Raw genomic sequence first — 21,807 nt, 5'->3', positions numbered from 1 at the left:
AATTCCTACAATGGAACTGCAGAGGATTACACAGTAATAATAATGACCTGAATGATTTACTCATACAAACTAACGCAGTAGGCGTATGCTTACAGGAAACATTTTTATCACCAAAAGTTTCACTCGAATTCAAAAACTATACTATGTTTAGGCAAGACAGGGATTCTTACTCTTCTCCACGTGGAGGGGTAGGTATTCTTCGTCTACCATACCATCAAGACATCTCCAACTAGAAACCTCCTTAGAAGTTGTAGCAGTTCGGATGGCAATGGGAATATTATTAACCCTTGCATCTGTTTATATACCACCTAATTATCCTTGTTCCGACTGAACTTGACAACCTTTTAACATAACTGCCACCAATCCTTGTTCCCAGACTGAACTTGACAACCTTTTAACACAATTGCCACCTGTTGTCTGTTTAGTGGGAGAAGACAGAGGGTGGTAATTAATGGGTGCTGCTCTCCGTGGACTAATGTTATTAGTGGAGTGTCACAGGGTTCGGTGTTGGGTCCTCTGTTGTTTTGTATATTTATCAATGATATTGATGAAGGTATATCAGGTTTAGTGTCGAAGTTTGCAGATGATACAAAGGTTGGCAGGGTTGTTAATGACAGTAATGGCAGTGTGCTACTGCAACAGGATCTAGATAATTTGGACAGATGGGCTAAGAAGTGGCAACTGAAGTTTAACCTTGACAAATGCAAAGTACTGCATATGGATAGAAGTAACCCCAGAGAAACGTACCAACTGTGTGGTACTACACTTAAGGTGGTAGAAAATGAAAAAGACCTGGGAGTAATTGTGCAGTCAGATATGAAGTTTTCTGAGCAATGCAGACAGGCTGCCAGGGTAGGTCATGGGGTTTTGTCAACGATATATAAGAATTTTGCTAGCAGGGAAAAGGAGGTGATTGTCCCTCTGTATAAGGCAATGGTCAGGCCACGCCTTGAGTACTGCGTACAGGTCTGGAGGCCTCATTTTAGGAAGGATGTAGATTTGCTTGAGCATGTGCAGAGAAGGGCAACAAGATTGGTGAGGGGAATGAAGGGATCCTCTTACCGAGAGAGAGAGAGAGAGAGAGAGAGAGGCTTAAGTTCTGCAAATTGCAGTGGCTGGAGACTAGGCACCATGGGTTGAGCATGCTGAATTCTGATGGAATCTTTCCACTTGTTCAGATTACGAACCTAAGGGGGCATAAATTCAAATTAAGAAAAGACATGTAGAATAGATGTGCGGAAATTTGCCTTTAGCCAGTGGGTGGTTAATTGCTGGAACAAACTTCCATCTGTCGTTGTGGAAGTTGATAAGTTAAATAAATTTAAGGAGTAACTGGAGAGGCATTTGGAGGGAATGGTGTGATATATTTTTTTTTTTTTTTGGCTGATGCTGCATAAGTTTATACACTTGCTTTCTTGCATCACATGCCACTACTACTACCACTCGGTGATTTAAATGGTCACCATCCATTGTGGGGATCTTCCACCATGGATAGGAGAGGCCAATTAACCTAAACATTTCTTGATAACCATAATATGACTGTATTAAACACTGGCTGTCCAACTCATGTTCAACTGCCTACAGGTACAACATCTGCCATAGACTTATCCATCTGTTCAGCTTCTCTTTTTCCAAGCATGGAATAGTTGATGCTGAATGATTCATTCCCCAGTGACCATTTTCCTATTATAAGTTCAATTCAAACACAGGTTGTGCCATGCCTTAAAGCCCGTACTTCTTGGAATTTGTATAAAGCAGACTGGAAAAACTATTCTACAAGCAGTATGTACAGCAGCAGCAACATATTGATGACGTAACTGAACACATTACCAGCCGTGTATTATCGGTACCTGATAATATATGGCTGGTAATGATACCATTCCAAAATCCAACCAGTGCAAACAGGTACACTAAAACCAATGGTGGAATGAAGATTGCTCCAAAACTAAAAGAGAAAAAAAACTGTGCCTGGAACCAATTTTGAAAATTACTTACTACCGCCAACATAATTGTTTTCAAAAACTCAGAGCCAGAGCAAAACAAATTAGAAAAAAAGCAAAACATGATGCCTGGATTAACTTTGCCTCAACTATTAACAAAAATACTGACACTAGGATGCAGTCTCCAATAATACAGCGGAATGGGTAGGACTTATCCTCTCCTACTGATATTGCAAATGCTTTAGTGAATATTTCTATAATATTTCTGCCTCTTCCTCTTATGTGACCTTCTTTCAACAAATTAAAACTACTGAAGAACATATTAAATTGAATTTTTCAACTAGTCGCTCACTTTAGTATAACCAGCCCTTTACTTACGCTGAGCTGAAAGAATTCCTGAGCAAACTCCATCTAGCACAGCAGGATTAGACGGCATTCACTACAGTATGCTGAAGCATCTATGTGAAGCCAATCTATGCATATTATTGCTCTTTTACAACCGGATCTTTTCAGAAAATACATACCTTCTCTCTCTCTCTCTCTCTCTCTCTCTCTCTCTCTCTCTCTCTCTCTCTCTCTCTCTCTCTCTCTCTCTCTCTTGGCATCATTCCTGTATTTGTGCTATACCAAAATCTAGCAAAGATCCATCTCAAATTCAGAATTATAGACCGATATCATTGACAAGCTGTTTGGGCAAAATATTTGAAAAGATGGTGCATAAGAGGTCACCTGGATTCTAGACTCCGAAAATCTACTTTCTGATCACCAATATGGCTTTCATAAAAACAGTTCCACTCTCGATTAACTTGTAAAAATTGAATCCAGCATTCATAATGCCTCCATCAGGAGACAACCTGTAGTGATGCTCAATCTGGATATTCATAAAGCATTTGACACCACATGATGTCATGGTATCATTAGATATGCATCAATTAGGACTGAGAGGCAATCTCTCTTTAATAATTCAGAACTTTTTAAAATTATGCACATTTCAAGTCCGATATCGAAACATGCTGTCAGCATCTCATATTCAAGAAGAGGGTGTCCCACAGGGTTCCATATTGAATCCAACCCTATTTGCGTTTAGGGTAAACAATATATTGGAAGATCTTCCAAAAACGATTGAAGTATACATGTATGCCGACGACCTCACCCTATCCTGCCAATCGTCTAGTATGAATACTATCGAAAGACAGCTACAAATTGCTCCAACTAGAATTCATTCCTGGACCTTAGGCAATGGATACCATCTCGCTGAACAGAAATCCACTGACACTCATTTCTGCAAACTTTGGTCACTTCATCCTGATCCAGAGCTAAAAATAAATAACATGCCAGTTCCTCTTGCCCACACTCTCCGATGTTTTGGCCTGATACTAGATAGGACATTGAACTTTCAAGCGCATGTGGCCTATCTTTTAACTATCTGTTTGAAGAAGTTGAATATCCTCCGGTGTGTGTCAGGAGTTGAATATCCTCCGGTGTGTGTCATGGGGTGCTGATCGACATTTATCCATCTTTATAGAGCTCTCATCAGGTCTCGCTTGGACTAGGTTCTCCAGTGTGTACTCTGCAAGAAAAAATACTTTAGAGCGATTAAACACCATCCAGCGCAGTGCTCTGAGAGTTGCTCTAGGGGCTTTCAGAACCTCCCCAGTTCAGAGTCTTTACATCGAAGCCCATAAAACTCCCTTACATCTTCGCAGAAAAACATTACTTCTGCTGAATGGAGCAAAAATTTGTAGCCTTCTCTCTCACCCTAGTTGGAGATATCAACAATAGTAATGCCTCTGATTCAGAGGCATTTTACAATAGTAAACCAAATGAAAACTGACCTGTTCCACTTAGATTTAAGGTACTGACTCAGTCATGGAATATAGAAATTGGTAATATATTTCAGGGTATGTCACCACCAGATCCACCCCGGAAAAATATCTGTGCAATATATGATGACTATTTTCAACAGTGGGGAAAGAACACCTTATCTTCCTCCAATATCACACAGTTACATGCAGCTTACTCTCTTACTCATTCACAGGCCTGTGAAATCTACACAGATGGATCAAAAACTAAGACCCCAAGTAGGTTCTGCGGTAATATTTCCATCATTCACCACTTCTGTCTCATTACCAGTAGAATGCAGTATCTTCACTGCTGAGTTTTTATGCTATAAACTTAGCCCTGGATCACATTATTAAACATCTAATTCCGTCTGCTTTAATATACATTGACTCACTCAGTGCTGTCTCTGCTGTAAATAGGTTCTCACCAACTCCTCTCACCCTGTAATAAAACAAATCCGTTCTAAATTACTTGCATGTAATGAGCCAAACCAAACTGTGACATTCTGCTGGATACCAGGGATTCTGGGATAGCAGAAAATAAAAAAGCAGATCTTGCAGCAAACAACCAGATACTTCTATTTTACAGACTTGTCAAGTTCCTTATACCAATTTCAAACCCCATCATCTTTAAAGCATGTTCAATAACTAGTCAATAATCTGGAGAGGTTATCCAGGAAACAAACTTTACTGAATGAAAGCTGTGATTTTATTCAGTAAAAGCTTTACCGAATAAAAGCAGATCCAAAGCTGTGGCTGTACAGTTTCCGGAAAAGCAGATGAGAAGAAGTAATTCTAGGAAGGCTAAGAATTGGGTATACTTGCCTCACACACACACCTTTATCTATTAACGAATGACAGCGCTTCTCAGTGCACATCATGTCATGTGCAACTGACTATTCATCATTTATTAATGGACTGTCCTCACCTTCTCAATATCTGCTCAAACAACTTTAAATCATGTGCTAATGCACAGTCATCAGTAACATTATTGAAGATTCTTGGAGATGACACTAATAAGAAAAAATTGTTTACCTTCCTAAATAACAGGAATATACCATAAAATTTAACAGGTATTGCAATATTGTTAGCATTTCCTGTTAACCATTAGAAAGACACAATATGGCCCTAGCAGCCTATATATTGTTAAATCTGAACATAACAACATAGTACATATTTGTACTATGTGAGGTTAAGCAGGTGGGCAGATATGTGATGATGCTGTATGTGCTTGATTCAGTGCAAGAATGGGTAAGACTGAAGATTTAAGTGACTTTGAACCTGGCACGAGAGTCAGTACCAGCTGCTCTGGTAATGAGTACCTTGGAAAACATGCTGGGGTTTTTATGTATAACTGTTTCTTGAGTGCCATCCAGATTGGTCCAGTAACCAGTTCATGATTGTGTAGTCAGAAACGGCTTGTTGATGTGTGAGAGGCCAACAGAGGCTGATAAGACTTGTTCACACTAACAGAAGCCTACAATCAGTCAAATAACAACCCAGTACAACAGTGACAATCAAATAGGAATTTCAGAATACACAGCTTTTCGTACTTTGTCATGGATGTGGAATCACATCTAGTGACTGAACTGGTGTTCTTTTTTTTTTTTTTTTTTTTTTTATTTTATTATTATTTTTTTTTTTGGTTAACAGAACTCAGCAAAAAACAAGAAAATACAGTTACAGCAGGCTCAGCAGTGGAGGATTGGAAAAATGTTGCCTGGTCTAACAAATATTGGTTCATGCTGATGAGGGGGCCAGAATATGGTGAATATATCATGACTTCATGGATTCATCCTATCATGTGTCACCAATGCTTGTTGGTGTGGGGAGTGTTTTCATGGTGTGCACTGGGTCTCCTTGATGCTAGTGCAGCTATATTTGGATGCTACAGGTTTTCTGGAAATTGTTTCCAACAAAGTGCATTGTATCTGTTCGTGGTTCATTGTTGTCCATCTGTGAAGGTTCTTCCAAAATGTGCCATGTTGCAAGGCCAAAATTATACAGAGCTGGTTCCAGAAAATGAGAGTTATTTCAGCCTGTTCTGGTGGGCTTCCCATTCACCAGATTTTAGTTCAGTTGTGTGCACCTGTGGGGTGAGATGGAACTAGTTCTTCATCGTAATGATCCACAACTGTGGGAAGGAATTGAGTGAGTATGGACCAGCAGCCCTGTACCATGTTTTTGACACGTCACTGAGCTCATGCCGTGATGATTGAGGCTGTTCTGGTGGATAAAGTGAGACAGAACTTAATATCAGGTAGTTGTAACTAATATTAGTGAACAAGATTGTTAATGCAAGTGCTGGTGCTGGAAGTAAACCTAATATTTTTGAAAGCAAATTCAGCACATTGTGCACATATTTATAGGATTTCATATTTTTTAGAATATAATAGCCTGTGTTTTAGTGTTTCTAGGTCTTTAGGATTATTAAAGTATGCTGATTCTTTTACGCATATTCAAGTATGGAGAATGTGATGCCTAAAGATTTGTGATCACATTCTCCTTGAAGAATTCCATGAGTATTTCTGTTGTTTGATTCATGATAGTGATACTCTGCGATTACTGACTGAATCAGGCTGACACAAGTAATTATAGACCTATGAGTTTAACTTCTGTTCCAGGAAAATTAATGGAGGCACTGGTTAAAGAAGCACTGCAGGATCATCTAGACGACTTCAGTTATAGCTCGGACACAGCATGGTTTTGTTAAGGGGAAGTCTTGCGTGACCAATTTGATTGGATACTATGATGCAGTCACAAAAGAACTGGATGCAGGGAATAACTTTGATATTATATACTTGGATCTTAGAAAGGCTTTTGATACTGTTGCACATGGAAGACTGCTGTACAAATTGGAGCGGTGTGGCATTGGAGGCAAATTGCTGCTATGGATAAAGGGATGGTTGAGGGGGAGAAGACAGAGAGTGGTAATCAATGGACACTGCTCATCATGGACTAAAGTCCCTCAGGGTTCAGTGTTGGGTCCATTATTGTTTTCTGTATTTATAAATGATATTGATGATGGTATATCAAGCTTAATGTCCAAGTTTGCAGACGATACAAAGGTTGGCAGGGTTGTTAAGGACACTACTGCGCTATGCTGCTGCTGCAACAGGATCTGGAAAGGTTGAGCAGATGGGCTTCGAGGTGGCAAATGAAGTTTAACATTGACATGTAAAGTACTACATATGGGAAACAGCAACCCCAGAGCAATATATCAACTCTGTGGTACTACACTGACAGTGGTAGAGAATGAAAAGGACCTGGGGGGTAATTGTGTAGGCAGATATGAAGTTCTCTGAGCAGTGCAGAAGGGCTGCAAGAGTAGCTCATGGTGTCTTCTCAATGATATACAGGAATTTTTCTAGCAGGGATAAGGAGGTGATTATTCCCTTGTATAAGGCAATGGTCAGGCCACACCTTGAGTACTGTATACAGGTCTGGAGGCCTCATTTTAAGAAGGATGTAGAGCTGCTGGAACGAGTATAGAGAAGGTCAACAAGATTAGTGAATGGAACAAAGGGTTGCTCTTACGAAGAAAGGCTTAAGTTTTGGAAATTACAGTGTCTGGAGACTAGGCACCGACAACGTGATCTGATAGAGGTGTATAAAGCCTTGAATGGTTTGAGCATGCTCAATGCTGATGGGATTCTTCCTCTTGCTCAGAATAATCACCTGAGAGGGCATAAATTCAAACTGAGGAAAGACAGATGTAGGATAGATGTGCAGAAGTTTGCCTTTAGCCAGCGGGTAGTTGGTTGGTGGAACAGACTTCCATCCCTTGTTGTGGAAGTTGATAGCCTAAATAAATTTAAGGCTCAGCTGGACAGGTATTTTGAACGAATGGAGGGGTGAAGTGGAAGTTTTTTTTTTTTTTTTTGGCTGATGCTGCATAAGCTTTCTTTCTTGCATCATATGCCTCTACTAATGCTAATCATATTCAGAAGTTTCCAGAAGACTGATAAAATTGCTAGTTGATAATGTTTAGAATTTTCCCCTTCTCAAAAAAAAAAAAAAAAATAGAGAAGAAGATAGACCAGCAATATTTTGATGTGAAATTCTTTTCTGCCTCTGTTTATTTAAACAAACGACGGAAAAACAGTCCTCTGGATATACAACATCTAATTCAATTTAAGAAACAACTTAGAAAAAATAAATAAATAAAAAAATAATATAAATAAATAACAGAAATCCAGAGTTTTGATCTGGACTGGCCGATATGCTTTGTGATGTGGAAAAAACAGATATAACTGACAGATTCAAAGACTGCACCTCTCTTCAGAAAGGGTATTTATAAAATCAAAATCTTAAAATGTGTACTTAATGTGAGTTTGCAAATTTAAAGACACGGGTTCAGCAGCTTGTCGTTTCTGCTATATGCCAACTGAATTTTCAGGATATTTATTCAAAAGGAATCAGTGACATTGAAACTTCTGAAATAAAATGAAACTGTGTATATACAGAGTTTTAAAAACAACAAAAACAAAGCAGAAGGGTTCACTTTAACTGAGATAACTGGCACATTAGAAGACTAACCTTTTTCTATCTCTTTAGCCTTATCTTCGACATTAACCTTTAAATCCGAATTTAACCTTTAAATCATATAAATATCCTTCAAGAAATGTAAATAAAATAACTTCACACTGGGAAAAAAAAAAAAAAAAAAAAACTTTTAACTCTCTCTTTTAACCTTGTAAATAAATACTCATAAATTCCAGAACCTTATTTTTAAAATTCCATTAAAATCCTCTTGTTTCATACTCTCCAGAAATTAACATAACCCAGTGGTCAGGAGGAGAGTGCATAGCACGCGTTCCTTGAGTGGACTGGAGTTCAAGCCTGTGACTACTAAATACGATAAATATTTGTATCGACAATTTATTGTAAACTCTACTGACTTGGTTGTCGTGCGGAGTATAAACAGAAAAATTTATTTATTTAAAACGAAAACATTGAAAACCTTACATTACAGTAAGAAATAATTAAAAATCAATTTAACACAATTAAAAATTAAGTAAAAAAAATTAATTTAATGAAAAAATTAAATTGACATAGAATGTATTGAGAATTATAGCTCTGGTTCATAAACATTTTTAAACTCTTATTGACTATTTCGTTCACTTCCTTTCCCTCCAGGTAAAACATATCGATACACACAATTATGTGGGATTTTTTTGAACACCTTAGTGCAAAATTACATTAGATTAACACTAAGATACTCAGCCCAAAGTTACCATATTTCTTTTCTAAAATATTGCTTTCAAAACAACATTGTTCTGAATTTTGCCAGGGTCAATTTATATCATAAAATTTTGGGCATTAAGCAAATAGCACTGACCCTATTGCGTAATATAGTTAAACTTGCCTTAAGATCTCGGTATTCTAATAAACAAAAATACCTTTCCCAAGTTAGGAAACTTTGTGACAAATTAAAAAAACGATCTTCATCCTAACGATTGGTCTGTATTGAAGACCTCTATAGATTTTTGATGTGAAGCATAGGACTCAGAAATAAAAAAAAAAAAAAAAAAAAAAAAAACATGTTAACAAATCGAACACATTATAGGGGTGTCAAGACATGTTCATACGAGTACAAACACATTGTCACGAGCTTGCGACTAGCTACTTCAGCTAGTTCAAGAACACCCCCTTGCCCAACATTCAACAAACCAACATATCAACAGGTTACAAATCTTTCCTCATATACGCTATTGCAGGACCAGATTTCACTTTTATCCAAAGGTTTAAATTATAATTTACCACCTCGAAAACTACCTAAAAAAACAGTGCATAATTGATATTGAATTTGGACATTCATAATGTTCCACAAAAAGATTTATTTATTCAACAACTTAACTAAGTGTTGAATAACATAAAAACGCGACTTCCTAAATTGAATACACGACAGTTCAGCTTTACGTGAACTTCGTGAAAATGAAGATATTATTATTCAGAGAGCTGATAAAGATGATACAGTAGTAATGCTCGATAAACTTGATTATATTAATAAGTTAGAGTCAGTTGTATCAGATACCTCCACTTATCTTGAAGTAGACCCTGCACTATTTACCAATTTGGTTAATCAATACAATAAAACGTTAACCACGTATTGAAAAAATAACTACATTACTACGGCTCAGTCAAAGGAATTGAAGGCCAGAACATATAATATTCCTGCACTTTTCTGTCAGGTAAAATTACATAAGACCGGGGTTTCCTATTCTGCCTATTGTTTTCTACAGAAACTCGGCATTTTCATCCTTGGCTACACATGTATATAGCATTATAAAACCCTTTTGACAGCCGATGCAGTTTGGGATTAAGAACTATGATACATTATTTAATAACCTTAAGGACTGTAGACTTGCCAATAATGATAATTTATTCTCAGATGTTACCCGGTTATATATGAATGTAAATGTTGAATACACATTAGATATCCTTTGGGATATGTTAAATAATAACTCAATACCGATTAATTATATGAAGCTTCTTATTAAGAAAATTTTTCACTTAATTAAACTCTTAGTTGAAGCCAACTCTATCACCTTTTGAGACAAAGTATACAAACAAATTTTGGTTTGCCAATGGGATTAAGCCCAAGTGGCTTAATATTGGAGATCTATCTCTCAACGATTGAACATATACATTTGATGCCTTTTGTACCCCGTATCACATACTATAGGAGGTGTTTAGATGATGTTCTAGTTATTACTGATAGTAGCACCATCCAAGACATTTTACGTTTCGTTTAATTATATTCATTCTAGACAGAAATTTACATTGGAAAGGGAGAATATGGATACTAAGTCATTAAATTTTCTAAATTTCATAGTTACTTGGGACTCGAATAAAATCCAATTTAACATCTATTGTAAACTTACAAACACTGGTATGCTTCTGCATTATAACAGCAATCACCCGTTCACCTACAAAAGATTGATTATCTTTAATCAATTTCTCATTTCTTATAAATACTCAACGACGGAATCTGCTTTGGGCTCAGAAATATAAATATTTACCAGCAGATTCTTAAACAGGGGTTATGCCCTTTCTACTATAAACCGAATTAGGGTACAAGCTGTGATTAGGATACAAAAACTACACCAACCAACAATAGTAATATCAAAAAATACTTTATTTTTGTCCCATATGTTGAACGGTGTCACAGACAATTTAACAGATTCTTTAAATATACCAAATTTAAAATTGTAGCCAGGCCAATACGAAATTACACATGAAATTATACTGAACAATCACTCAGTCCTTTCCTCATTCTTAACACAAATAAATGACCTGCTATACAACATTTTTTACAGCGATTGTGACTCCTTTTATCAAGGTTCTACGCGTTTTCCTCTGAATTTTTGTGTTAATCAACACGCGACCTCAGTTTGTGCATCTCGTTCAACAATGTCAGAATTAGCCTTTCATGCTATTAATGAAAAACAAATACTAATTGTAGATTAATTGTAGAAACCGTCGAAATTAAATTACACGAGAATTCTGTTAATTTTCACCGGCCATATCTAATCTCCGATTCGTGGTCTTTTATGCACATGCGCAAAAACAAATAATCCTTATTTAAGTTTCATGCTCACCCCCTATTCGGTAATTTTCATTCCTTTGATCACAACATACAGTCAAAGCATTGTCAGCTTCAAGAAGGAAAATTGTTTTGCCATATTTTCGTTAGATTTATTATTTTACTTAATTTTTAATTGCATTAACTTGATTTTTAATTGTGTTTGATTGATTTTTAATTATTTCTTACTGTAATATAAGATTTTCGATTTTTTAAAATTGTTTTCGTTTTAATTTCTGGAGAGTATCATATGGAAGTGTTCTACATATAATATTGAGATAAACTTCTCATATTTTTTGTAAATCCATGCACTATTATTACCAAAATAGTGATCTTTTTACATTCATCATTTACATACAAATTATGTTATCCTTCAATAATGGAGGATTTTTTTCCCTTTTTTTTTTTTTTTTTTTTTAACACACCACCTATTTAATGTAAACATTGCTCAAACTATAGAATTGCATAAATTGTATAGTTCAACATGATGTTCTGAGTAGTAGAGATAGGCTGCTAAAATGGCTAATTTGGGGTAATATAGAAACACTGCCAGCAGGAACATATATAAAGCAATGGCTAGGGCATATCTGGAGTATATTGCATACAGTTTTGGAAACCTTATTTTAGGAAGAATATAGGCTATAGGCTATATTCTTCGTTGTGGAAGTTGACAGCTTAAATAAATTCAAGGTAGAACTAGACAAACATTTGGAGCAAATGTATAGGTGAAATGGGAATGTCTTTTTTTTGGCTGAAGCCTCCTTTCTTGCATCATATGCCTGTGATAATGCTAATTCAAAAATAATTTTATGCTTTACTCACCATTTTACTGTTCAGCTTGATTTCTTCAATTTCTAGGAATCATTTGGAATATTAGTAGTGGCAAATGTTGCAAGAAAGCAAGCTTATACAAAATCAGCAAATCCCCTCAACATCACCTTTAATCACATCCAATAGTTTCTCTAGTTCATCCTTGAATTTCTTCAAATTTCCACTACAACAGAAGTTTGCTCTAACAATCAATCACCCATTGGCTGAAGGGAAGCTGCTGCACATGTATCCTGCAACCATTCTTTTAGCATTAGCATTAGCATTAGCATTAGTAGAGGCATTTGATGCAAGAAAGCAAGCTTATGCAGCATCAGCCAAAAAAAAAAAAAAAAAAAAAAAAAAGTAACATAAATAAATAAAAATAACCACTTCCACTTCACCCCTCTGTTCGTTCGAAATACCTGTCCAGCTGAGCCTTAAACTTATTTAGGCTATCAACTTCCACGACAAGGGATGGAAGTCTGTTCCACCCACCAACCACCTGCTGGCTAAAGGCAAATTTCCGCACATCTATCCTACATCTGTCTTTCCTCAATTTGAATTTATGCCCTCTCAGGTGATTTTTCTGAGCTAGAGGAAGAATCCCATCAGCATTGAGCATGCTCAAACCATTCAAGGCTTTGTACACCTCTATCAGATCACCCCGCTGGTGCCTAGTTTCCAGACACTGTAATTTGCAAAACTTAAGCCTTTCTTCGTAAGAGAACCCCTTTGTCCCATTCACCAATCTAGTTGCCCTTCTCTGTACTCGTTCCAGCAGCTCTACATCCTTCCTGAAATGAGGCCTCCAGGCCTGTATACAGTACTCTAGGTGTGGCCTGACCATTGCCTTATACAAGGGAATAATCACCTCCTTATCCCTGCTAGAAAAATTCCTATATATCATTGACAATACACCATGAGCTACTCTTGCAGCTCGTCTGCACTGCTCAGAGAACTTCATATCTGCCTGCACCACCACCCCCAGGTCCCTTTCATTCTCTACCACTGTCAGTGTAGTACCACAGAGTTGATACGTTGCTCTGGGGTTGCTGTTTCCCATATGTAGTACTTTACATTTGTCAATGTTAAACTTCATTTGCCACCTCTCAGCCCATCTGCTCAACCTTTCCAAATCCTGTTGCAGCAGCATAGTGTCAGTAGTGTCCTTGACAACCCTGCCAACCTTCGTATCGTCTGCAAACTTGGACATTAAGCCTGATATACCATCATCAATATCATTTATAAATACAGAAAACAGTAAAGGCCCCAATACTGAACCCTGAGGGACTCCACTAATAACATTAGTCCACGATGAGCAGTGTCCATTGATTACCACTCTCTGTCTTCTCCCCCTCAACCACCCCTTTATCCATAGCAGCAACTTGCCTCCAATGCCACACTGCTCCAATTTGTGCAGCAGTCTTCCATGTGCAACAGTATCAAAAGCCTTTCTAAGATCCAAGTATATAATATCAAAGTTATTCCCTGCATCCAGTTCTTTTGTGACTGCATCATAGTATCCAATCAAATTGGTCAGGCAAGACTTCCCCTTAACAAAACCATGCTGTGTCCTAGCTATAACTGAAGTCTTGTCTAGATGATCCTGCAGTGCTTCTTTCACCAGTGCCTCCATTATTTTTCCGGGAACAGAAGTTAAACTCACAGGTCTATAATTACTTGTGTCAGCCTTTGATCCCCCTTTGTGAATTGGGGTCACATTTGCACATCTCCAGTCAATGGGTACCTCCCCTGAGTCCAAGGAAGCTGTCATAATTATGGCTAAGGGTTTGCTTACCTCCTTTGCCGCCTCCTTTAATATAACTGGATAGATCCCATCCACCCCAGGTGCCTTTCTTGTGTTTATCTTCAACAATTTCTCCTCCACTTTGCTCTCAGTTATTACAAGATTCTCTAGCTTACTGCTAGAGTTGAATACACCTCTGGCATTCCCCTCGCTGAATAACTCCTCATGTGTGAATGTCGATGCAAAATATTCATTTAGTTTGTTAGCTACCCGAGCAGGGTCATCAACAGTTGACCCATCGATCTCAAGTGGACCAATCTGATTCATCCCCTTCCTTCTAGAGTTTACATAAGTAAAGAACTCTTTGCTGTTTTTCTTCGCATCCCTTGCCAAGGATCTCTCGTAATCTGCCTTCGCCTGCCTAACCTCCTTTGTAACTTGGTTACAGATCAACTTGTATCTATCATAGGCGTCCGTGTCACGTGTTAATTGGTATGTATCCCATGCATTTTTCTTCTCTGCCATATGCCTCATTAGTTCATCTGACAACCATTTAGGCCTAAACCTTGAACAATATTTCTTAGTTGGTATGTAAAGCCTAGTAGCTTCCACGATAAGTTCTTTGAATGCTTCCCATTTTGAATTTGCTGTTGGCAATATCATCAGTTGATCCCACTGTATAGAATTTAAATACTGTCTCAGTCCATTGTAGTCGCCTTTACGAAAGCAATACCCCTTCCCTTTACCCCTAATGGTAGTTACCTCTTTGAGTAACTCCCACTTCAGCACACTGTGATCACTGCCACCAAGTGGTTCATTTATCTGCAGATTCTTAATGCATGAAGAATCACTACTGATAATCAAATCAAGAGTATTACTCCCTCTAGTTCTTAAATTTGAATTTATGCCAACTCATGTATAGTCTCAGCAAGTGGAAGAATGCTATCAGTATTGAGCTTGCTTAATCCATTCAATGCCTTAAACACCTCAATCAGAACACATTGCAGATACCTAGTATCCAGACACTTCAATTTGCAGAATTAACTTCTTCCTTAATATATGCTCATCCTTTTGTATCCTTTGCCAATATCATTGCCTTTCACTGCACCCATTCCAGCAGCTCTACACCCTTCCTAAAATGAGGCCTCCATACCTGTATGCTGTTCTCAAAATGTGGCCTAATCATTGCCTTGTACAGTGGAATGATCATTGAAAATACCATGAGTTGTCCTTTGTGCTAGTCTACACTGCTCATAGAACTTCATATCTGACTGCACAATTACCCTCAGTTTTATGTTTTCCAATGTCCTGAGTGTAGTAGCACACAGTTGGTACATTACTCTGGAGGTACTGCCACCCATATGCACTTCTTTACATTTGTCAATGTTCAATTGATAATTGCTATTTCTCAACTTCAATAGCAACTTCACTTGCTATTTCTAAACCCATCTGCCTAAATTTTCTATATCCTGTTGCAGCAGCATACTGTCATTAACCACCGTGCCAACCTTTTTTTTATCTGCAAATTTAAGCTTTAAGCTTGATTTACCTTCATCATTGTCATTAATAAATATAGAAAACGACAATGGGCCCAACACTGAACCTTGGGGGACTCCGCTAATAACATTAACCCATGAAGAGCCTTAGCTTTGTCCAATCTTGTCTTCTCCCACTCAGTCATCCTTTTATCCATAGCAGTAAATTGTTCTTAATTCCACATTGCTCCAATTTGTCAAGCAGTCTTTTATGTGCAGCAGTATCAAAGCTTTCCTGAAATCCAAGTATTTGATATCAAAATTATTTTTTGCATCCAGTTCCCTTGTTACTGCATTATATATCCAATTAAATTAGACAGACAAGATTGTCCCTTAACAAGTCCATGCTGTGACTGAAGTATAACTGCACTCTCATCTAGATGGTCCTGCATTACTTCTTTAACTAACGACTCCATTATTTTCACTGGAAAAGAAGTTAACTAGCAGGTCTGTAAGTACTTATGTCACCCTTTGATCCCCTTTTGTGAACTGGGGATACAATCACATGTTTGCAGTGCAGGGAACTCCCATTAATCCAAAGATGCTTTTGTAATTATGGCTAAGGGTTTGCTTACTTATTTAGCTGTCTTCCTTTAATTTAATTGGATAGTTCTCATCCACCTCAGGTGCATTTGTATTTAGTTTCAATTTATCTTCCACTTTCCTTTCAGCGCCTCCGTAGCCAGGTGGGAAGGAGCAGCAGTGCGTAACACACGCTTCTTGATTAGACCGGGGTTCGAGCCCGTCACCACCAAATACGGTGGATGCGGAAAGGTCAGGGAATGACCACCGCATATCTCGGAGCAATATGGCCTTAGTTGCTAATGCTCCTAAAAACCAAATAACAACAACAACAACTTTCCTTTCAGTTATCACAAAATCATTTAGCTTTTTTTTTTTTTAACTAAATTAACATCTTGCATCCTCTTCCCTAAATAATTCCTTATGTGGGAATGTAGATGTAAAATGCCTATTTGGTTTATCAGCAGCCTTAGCAGGATCATTAACGACAGTTAAACTGTCAATATCAAGTAGTTTATCCCTTTCTTTCTAGTGTTAAATAAAGAAGTCTTTTGTGTTTTTATTTGTAATTTTGCCAATGACTTCTCACAATTTGCCTTGACCTACCCAACCTCCTTTATGGCCTTATTGCAGACTAGTTTATATCTACCATGAGCTTCTGTATCATCTGATAATTTATATGTATCCCATTCATTTTTCTTCTCTCCCATGAGTGTTATTAGTTCATGAGTCTCATTAGATGCTCTCCCGTGAGTCTCATTAGATGCTTCCCATTTAGAATTTGTCATTGTTAACACATCAGTTTTTCTCCACTGTATAGAATTTTAAAAACTCTCTTAAACCATTAATTTAAAAACCCTCTTAAACCATTGTAGTCATCTTTATGAAAGCAAAATGCCTTCCCTTTACTCTTGACAGTAGTTACACCTTTTAAGTAAATCCCCCATCAGCATGCTGTGATCACTGCCACTTAGTGGTTCTTTTATCTGCAGATTCTTAATGCATGAAGAATTGCTGCTGCGTATTATTATTATTAGCCATATGGTGCAAAGAAACCCGAGGCTTATGCTGCACCAGCCAAATTTTCTGAATTACCCCGAGAGAGAGAGAGAGAGTCAAAAGTAGAAGGGAATCACCAAGAAAAAAGAAGAATGATAATATCCAGCTCAGGACCCTGGGTATGGCAAGCCCATACTCACTAGATGTGAGCCCCCCCTGGGGTTAATCAGATGAAGAGTATTACTCCCTATGGATGCCTCTTCACCAAAGGAGAATAAGTCTTCTCCTTTGGTGAAGCGTTACTTATTCGAAGTAGTGCAATATCATGGCAAGTTGTTGCAAAGGTATTCACAATATAAGATATAATTTAAATGATGCTGCCTTTGTAAAGATTTGCAAATTCAGCGTTTAGCTGTGTACTAATATGATCCATTTGCACTAACTTGTACGTAGTCTAATTCGCTTGCAGCCTGAGGCATAAGCCCTTAATGCATCTTTGTTATTATTATTATTGTTATCATTGAATACCTTGTAGATTTTTCCATTGTGTTTCTGTATTTTTTTCAGGATCTTATGGCAAGTCATGAAAAAGTGGCCAAAGCAGAAGTCGCAGCAGAGAATTTGCGGGCAGAAAGAGATCTTCTGAAAGGTGTTGAGGCAAGACTTTTGCAAGAAAAGGAATCAACGTTGCAAAAACAGCAGCAGCAATTAAGGCATTTGACTAACCTTCAATCTACACAGGTATGAAATGTGATGAGAATTACTTTAATAGAACCCCTTCCTTCAGTTCAAATTTGTATTGCATTTATATAATATCCTGGCGACATGCCTACATAAAATTCTGCTTTTTTAATTTTGTGCAGAATATGTTTATAAATAAAGAAAACTTTTAAGCAAAACATGCATTATTTCAACTGTTTAGAGTATTTACTTTAACGTGTAGGTATTATTGACACCATTGAAGAACTGAGTAAGAAATTTAAGCAAATGTTTTTTGTATTAGGATAAAATTGAAGGATCAGTGAACTTCATGCCTAAATTCTTGGATTGTAGTTTTCGAATTGTGCATCATATTGTAGTAGTAGTATAAGTGTATTAGGTGTATAAGGCCTTGAATTTGTTGAGCACGCTGAATTCTGACGGGATCCTCCCACTTGTTCAGATTACGAACCTAAGGGGGCATAAATTAAGAATAGACAGATGTAGAATAGATGTGCAGAAATTTGCCTTTAGCCAGCGGGTGGTTAATTGCTGGAACAAACTTCCATCTGTCATTGTGGAAGTTGATAGGTTAAATAAATTTAAGGAGGAATTGGACAGGCATTTGGAGGGAATGGTGTGATTTTTTTTGGCTGATGCTGCATAAGCTCATACACTTGTTTCTTGCATCACATGCCACTACTAGTAGTAGTGGTAGTAGTAGTGGCATGATGAAAGAAAGCAAGCTTATGCAAGTATCAGCAAAAAAACCAAAAATCACTACCTACATCATCTGTCTATCCGCTCTAATAATTTATCTAGTTCTTTGAATTTATTCAAACTGCACACTATCACAACGCCATTTGGAAGTTTGTTCCAATAATCAGTGACCTGCTGGCTGAAGGCAACCTCCCCACACATCAGTCTGACAACCATTCTTCTTCAATTTGAATTTATGCTCTCATGTGTGTAGTCTGAGCAAGAGGAAGAATGCCATCAGCCTTGACCTTTCTAATCTATTCAGTGAAATAGAATAACAAAGCCTTAAACACCTCAATCTGATCACCTTGCAGATGTCTGGTCTCCAGACACTGCAGTTTGCAGAACTGAAGCCTGTCTTGGTAAGACTACCCTTTCGTTTTCTTCACCAATCTCATGGCCATCTCTTCACCCATTCCAGCAGATCTACGTCCTTCTTAAAATGAGATCCAGACCTGTATGTAGTACTCAATTTATGGCCAATTCGCCTTATACAATAGGATATCCTTTATACTGGGTGGTTATTAGCATTAGCATTAGCATTAGTAGAGGCATATGATGCAAGAAAGCAAGCTTATTCAGCATCAGCCAAAAAAAAAAAAAAAAACCACCACTCCCATTTCACCCCTCCGTTCGCTCGAAATATCTGTCCAGTTGAGCCTTAAATTTGTTTAGGCTATCAACTTCAACAACAAGTGATGGAAGTCGGTTCCACCAACCAACCACCCGCTGGCCAAAGGCAAATTTCCGCACATCTATCCGACATCCGTCCTTCCTCAATTTGAATTTATGCCCTCTGAGCTGATTATTCTGAGCAAGATGAAGAATCCCATTGGCATTGAGCATGCTCAAACCATTCAAAGCCTTATACACCTCTATCAGATCACCTCGCCGGTGCCTAGTCTCCAGACTCTGTAATTTGCAAAACTTAAGCCTTTCTTCGTAAGAGCAACCCTTTGTTCCATTCACTAATCTTGTTGCCCTTCTCTGTACCCGTTCCAGCAGCTCTACATCCTTCTTGAAATGAGGCCTCCAGACCTGTATACAGTACTCAAGATGTTGCCTAACCATTGCCTTATACAAGGGAATAATCACCTCCTTATTCCTGCTAGAAAAATTCCTGTATATCATTGACAAGACACCATGAGCTACTCTTGCAGCTCGTCTGCACTGCTCAGAGAACTTCATATCTGCCTGCACAATTACCCCCAGGTCCTTTTCATTCTCCACCACTGTCAGTGTAGTATCGCAGAGTTGATACGTTGCTCTGGGGTTACTGTTTCCCATATGTAGTACTTTACATTTGTCAATGTTAAACTTCATTTGCCACCTCTCAGCCCATCTGTTCAACCTTTCCAGATCCTGTTGCAGCAGCATAGCGTCAGTGGTGTCCTTAACAACCCTGCCAACCTTTGTATCATCTGCAAACTTGGACATTAAACTTGATATCCCATCATCAATATCATTCATAAACACCGAAAACAACAACGGACCCAACACTGAACCCTGAGGAACTCCACTAATAACATTAGTCCACGTTGAGCAGTGTCCATTGATTACCACTCTGCCTTCTGCCACTCAACCATCCCCTTATCCATAGCAGCAATTTGCCTCCAGTGCCACAGTGCTCCAATTTGTGCAGCAGTCTTCCATGTGCAACAGTATCAAAAGCCTTTCTAAGATCCAAATATATAATATCAAAGTTATTCCCTGCATCTGGTTCTTTTGTGACTACATCATAGTATCCAATCAAATTGGTCAGGCAAGACCTGCCCTTAACAAAACCATGCTGCGTCTGAGCTATAACTGAATTCTTGTCTAGATGATCCTGCAGTGCTTCTTTAACCAGTGCCTCCATTAATTTACCTGGAACAGAAGTTAAACTCACAGGTCTATAATTACTTGTGTCAGCCTTTGATCCTCCTTTGTGAATTGGGGGTTACATTTGCACATCTCCAGTCTATGGGTACCTTCCCTGAGTCCAAAGAAGCTCTCATAATTATGGCTAGGGGTTTGCTTACTTCCTTTGCTGCCTCGTTTAATATAACTGGATAGATCACATTCACCCCAGGTGCCTTTTTTATGTTTATCCTCAACAATCTCTCCTCCACTTTCCTCTCAGTTATTACAAAATCATCCAGCTCACTGCCAATGTTTACTTTACCCACATCATTCTCCTTCCTGAATAACTCCTCATGCATGAATGTAGATGCAAAATACTCGTTTAGATTGTTAGCCACCTGAGCAGGATCCTCAACTGTTGAACCATCAATATCCAGTGGACCAATCTGATTCATATAAAATATAAAAATCTGATTCATTATAAAATAAGTTTCCCTATTCAGGAAACCTTAGTCAAAATGGTTAGCGTTAGCGCTCTGAAAATCAGTGGGTATGGGGAAGTGATTTGTAGAAGAAAAAAAAAATTAGTTCATATTTCCACCACAAGGGAAAAAACGGCACTGCACATATGTAAAAGTTGTCATTTACTTCATGACATGCTGTGAATGCAAATGACATCCTGTTAGATAAAATCAGAAAGGCCAACACCACTGTCAATAACCATTATGACTTTTACAAAAAAAGGAATGTGCTCTTTTAGTAATACTGTTCTACCAGAATAATAGTAATGCTAATGCAGCACTACTTGAATATTGGAAACTTAAAGGACCTATGACGTCAGCGGGGCTTTGAAAACTAATAAAGAAATTTGAAGCGACCAGTGAGTTAGGTGTAATTCCATGCAGGGGATAACCGCGTATCAGAACGGAAGTAGTGATTGAAGTGGCAGTTGCAATAGTCAGAATGAGAAACACTACCAGTCAGTATTGCCAGAGGTGTGCCAAGAGACTTGAACCTTCCTTGGTCTACTGTATGTAAAGTGCTTCAAATAATTTTACGCTGGTTCCCGTACAAGATTCACGTAATGCAAGAACTAAACTTTTGTGATCAGCAACAACGAATGGCGCCTCCGTAGCCAGGTGGGCAGGAGCAGCAGTGCGTAGCACACACTTCTTGATTAGATTAGACCGGGGTTCGAGCCCGTGCCCACCAAATATGGAGGATGCGGAAAGGTCAGGGAATAACCACTACATATCCCTGGAGCAATATGGCCTTAGTTGCTAATGCTCCTACAAACCAAATAACAAACAACAACATAAATAAACAAAACAAGCAACAACGAATAGACTTTGCTCTACAATTTCTGGCTTGTTGGAATCTGAGAATACATGGGCTCGAATGACCTTGTGATCCGATGAAGCACATTTCACTTTTCATGGGGCTGTAAATGCACAAAACTGCCAAATATGGAATTTCTCGTCCATCTGCTCTGCATGAAAGGGCACTACAAAGTCCATACATTACA

The 21,807-nt window shown here is 38.1% G+C and overlaps 1 protein-coding gene across 2 annotated transcripts in view; it reads left to right on the top strand.

Moving 5' to 3' along the window:
• Mgtor (nuclear basket protein megator) overlaps nucleotides 1-21,807 on the top strand; it is a 676,213-nt gene that overhangs the window by 181,917 nt on the left and 472,489 nt on the right. For both annotated transcript variants that reach the window (XM_090385135.1, XM_090385134.1), the window contains exon 18: nucleotides 17,550-17,723. In XM_090385135.1, the coding sequence (XP_090241261.1) occupies nucleotides 17,550-17,723 (174 nt within the window). The remainder of the gene's footprint in view (nucleotides 1-17,549; nucleotides 17,724-21,807) is intronic.

This window comes from Mastigoproctus giganteus, chromosome 11 (assembly GCF_048544385.1).
Source record: "Mastigoproctus giganteus isolate SK-2022 chromosome 11, ASM4854438v1, whole genome shotgun sequence".
NCBI lineage: Eukaryota > Metazoa > Arthropoda > Arachnida > Uropygi > Thelyphonidae > Mastigoproctus > Mastigoproctus giganteus.
The sequence above is the reverse complement of the archived record's forward strand: the minus strand, read 5'-3'. Positions and strand labels throughout refer to the sequence as shown.